Source organism: Corylus avellana, chromosome ca7, assembly GCF_901000735.1.
Source record: "Corylus avellana chromosome ca7, CavTom2PMs-1.0".
NCBI classification, from domain to species: Eukaryota; Viridiplantae; Streptophyta; class Magnoliopsida; order Fagales; family Betulaceae; genus Corylus; species Corylus avellana.
In genome coordinates, this window is record NC_081547.1 from 2,474,841 (window position 1) to 2,478,142 (window position 3,302).

Sequence of the window (3,302 nt, forward strand, 5' to 3'; positions counted from 1 at the left end):
CCAACATTTCCTTCACAAGCTGATTGCTCAGCCCAAACGCAAACGCCACGAATCGCCTCCCCTCATCAGTTTTCAAATACACTGGCGAGATCACGCACCGGATCAACAGGAGTTTCAAGTCCTCGATGCTCTCGTCCTCGAAATCAAACAGCGTAAACGCCTCGCGCAGTGCATACACTCTACGCACATCGACCTTCTTCTTCAAAGTCAGTGACCTGGACAGCAAGAAGGGCAGAGACTGAGAAATCAGAGCCTCTCGCCCCGGTAAACCCCCCTTCCACCACTCCTCGCACAAACTCGCTATCTCGGATGACAGCACCGAGTCCTCCGACGAGTCCTCGAAGAGAATCATGCTATCGTGCAATGCGCGAGCGCCCGGCAACAAATCGGACGGCGAGAACGCCGTTTTTGGGTGCGAGACGCATAAATTCCCGATATAAGCAAGAATTTCAAGGCCTTGGAGAAGCTTCCTCTTCTCGTTTCGGAGATCGGTCTCATAATTGTCCGAATCGAGCCCGACGGGGGTCTTGGAATGGCGGGACGATCGTCGAAGGCGCTTGGTGGGAGGGGAGCGAGGGGACTCCGAAGGGTTAGGGTTAGAGTTTGAGGGGTCAGCAAGGCTCTGGACGGATTGGATGGACCGAGAAATGGAGCGGTGGAGAGAGAGAGGGAGAGAGGAAGAGAAGTCTGAGTTGGGGTTGATGCTGTGGATTAGGGTTTTGAGAGTGGGTTTTGAGGATTTGAGGCTTAGTTTGGTGGCTGAGGAGAGGAAGTCTTCGGCTGAGGATTTGAGAGAGGAACGGAGTCGCTTCTCCATGGGAGGATGTGGATTTTGGAAAGTAGTTTTTCTCTGGTTGTTTCTTTAAGAGAGGGAATTGGAATCGATACCGTTTGGTTTGAATTTTGCGAATGGGGTTTATGGATTACCGCGTATGAGCCGGGCCGAACTATGTAGTGGACTTGGCCCATTAAGAAAAAAAGGGTTAAATTTCATTTGGAATAAATGTGGAGGAGTTATCCTTTTTCCCTTTCCCCTAATTTGAATAAAATAAAATAAAAAAAAAATCAAAGAAAGAAGAAAGTATAAAACGTTTTTAAGTCCCACCTTAAACAAATATCACAAGCAAAAGTGGTAAATATAACAAAATTTGATAGAGATTTTGAGGGCCCTACCTGTATATATATATATACCCGCGGCGTCTTATGTGTACTCTCTAACCGTTAATTAACGCCCTTTCTCTCTCTCTCTCTCTCTCTCTCTCTCTCTCTCTCAATCTTACTAACGTGGATTTAGCGGTGTGTATATGGATGAAAGAACAAGAACGCCGGGTACTTCGTTTACTTCCTCTAGCTTCTCAAGTGATGAAGATGAAGTTGACTCGAGTGTGGATGAAACAACAGGAACGGGTGATCATCACTTCGACACTTCGTTTAATCCAGACCTCTACATGGGCAATCAAGGCATCGAAACTTTCTTGAATAATAATGAAGATAAGCATATTCAAATCTTGGTTCAGAGAGAGAGTAGAGCTGGTTTTGGAATATCCAAAAGTTTTGTCAAAACTCCAAGTTGGTTGGAGAGTGCTCGCTTGGAAGCCATTGTATGGATTTTCGAGGTTAATTTGTTGCTCTCAGTAAAGATCCTGGTTTTCTTTTCTTTATTGAACAAGCTCTTAAAGTTTTGCTTTCTTGATACAGGCTCGGGAATCCTTTGGTTTCCTATACGATACAGCCTATATAAGCGTGACTTACTTCGATCGCTTCCTTTCAATGCTGCCCATAATTGATGTGAGCAAAATTCTTTTAATAGTCCTTTTAGCTAATGGGTTTTTCATGTTTTCCAAATCTATGTAATGGTTGGATATTTTTATTTACTTATTTATTTTTCTGTTGAATCGTTGATGTATATATATAGGATGGGGAGATTTGGGCTATTCGATCACTAGCTACGGCATGTTTGTCTTTGGCAGCAAAGATCGAGGAGAATAAGAAAAGGCCGGGGCTATCAAAACTGTCAGGTTACAGTTTTGTGTGGGAGGCGATTTGGAGAAATGAGCTAATTGTTCTTGAAGCATTCGAATGGAAAATGGCTCCAATAACTCCTTTTCATTATCTGAATTATTTCATCAATATATTCTGTGGTGAAGCTAAACCAGAAGGATTGGTCTATAGAGTTGTGCAACTTATTATGGCTGCCACCAAAGGTACGTAATATATATAACGTTAAAGATTGGCTTCAGATTAAGTACTGATATCTGAGTTTTACCACTTCTCAAGTTGAGTTCTTTGCTGCAGAGATCAATTTAATGGATCATCGGCCATCTGTTATAGCAGCCTCTGCAGTATTAAGAGCATTTGATGATCAATTAACTAAAGAACAATTCGAGCTCAAGATGAATGATGTGATTTCATTGTGGGGGTCCATAGAAAAAGTGAGTTTTCTTGTGGATTGAAATGGGTATCTTGAAATTTAATTAAAGAAAAAAATAAAAAGAGTTTGATTCTTATTTTATATTGCACACATGCATGCAGGAACATATATTCTCCTCTTATTATATGATGGAGAATGTAGAGATGGGGAAAGTTAAGACAATCAGGCCGACAGCAGATTTCTTAAACTTATCATCAACGCATTCAAGCTTAATAGGTGTCGTTCAGAGTTCTTCTCATACAGTTGCTGTTCGCATTAAGAGGAAACTTGGTTTTGCTAATTTCGGCAGCCAAGATCAGAAGAGAAGCCGCGAGTCATAGATAGAGGAATTTTATTTATTTTTATTGCATTGTAGGGTCACTTTGATTGACTTGATTCTTGATATTACAGTGGTTTTGTAGGTGTCATCAGTGTTGTCTTACCCATCTATTGTATGATTCATCTGTAGTTGATTAGGATTCCATTTTCAAAAACGTACGGAACAGAAGTTTCAGCCGGTGACTAGCAAGAAGATAGAGAAATGGGAAAGTGAATAAATAAAAATGAATATATAATCAGTGATGGTGGTTTAGAAGAACTCTCAAGTAACTGAGCATATACTAGAGTATGAGTTTGAGTACATAATTGAAATCCTCAAGTTAGCCTGATTATTGTTAATTAGCTGCATTGGGTCTCATTGATGTCAATCTGGTAGGGTTGGATCAGACTATGGTTCAACCAAGTTTGAGGGAGTGTTTGCGATTTCTCACTGTCTAGGTCCATCCAATCTTTGATTTTCAACAAATATGTACTATTATGGTCACACCCAAATAGATTAGCTTCAGTTGGTTGCCCCCTTATACCTTTTTTTTAAAAAAAATTAATTAATTAA

The 3,302-nt window shown here is 40.8% G+C and overlaps 2 protein-coding genes across 2 annotated transcripts in view; one reads left to right on the plus strand and one right to left on the minus strand.

The window, feature by feature from the left end:
- The window catches only part of LOC132188675 (mitochondrial outer membrane protein porin 2-like), a 25,764-nt gene extending 25,073 nt beyond the window's left edge, over positions 1-691 (minus strand). Inside the window, exon 1 of the mRNA XM_059603196.1 lies at positions 659-691. The gene's annotated coding sequence lies outside the window, so the exon portion shown is untranslated. The remainder of the gene's footprint in view (positions 1-658) is intronic.
- A 613-nt stretch (positions 692-1,304) lies between these two features.
- On the plus strand, positions 1,305-2,751 carry LOC132186514 (cyclin-D5-1-like). Its single transcript, XM_059600495.1, has 5 exons — positions 1,305-1,616; positions 1,699-1,788; positions 1,916-2,204; positions 2,296-2,432; positions 2,533-2,751. The coding sequence occupies exons 1-5, from the start codon at positions 1,305-1,307 to the stop codon at positions 2,749-2,751; spliced, it is 1,047 nt and encodes a 348-aa protein (XP_059456478.1).
- The last annotated feature ends 551 nt before the right edge of the window (positions 2,752-3,302 follow it).

Coding starts and splice junctions, on each gene's coding strand:
- LOC132186514 (XM_059600495.1), top strand. CDS start 1,305: ATGGATGAAAGAACAAGAACGCCGGGTACTTCGTTTACTTCCTCTAGC. Junction 1,789..1,915: donor CAATGCTGCCCATAATTGAT/GTGAGCAAAATT, acceptor GTATATATATAG/GATGGGGAGATTTGGGCTAT. Junction 2,433..2,532: donor TGTGGGGGTCCATAGAAAAA/GTGAGTTTTCTT, acceptor ACATGCATGCAG/GAACATATATTCTCCTCTTA.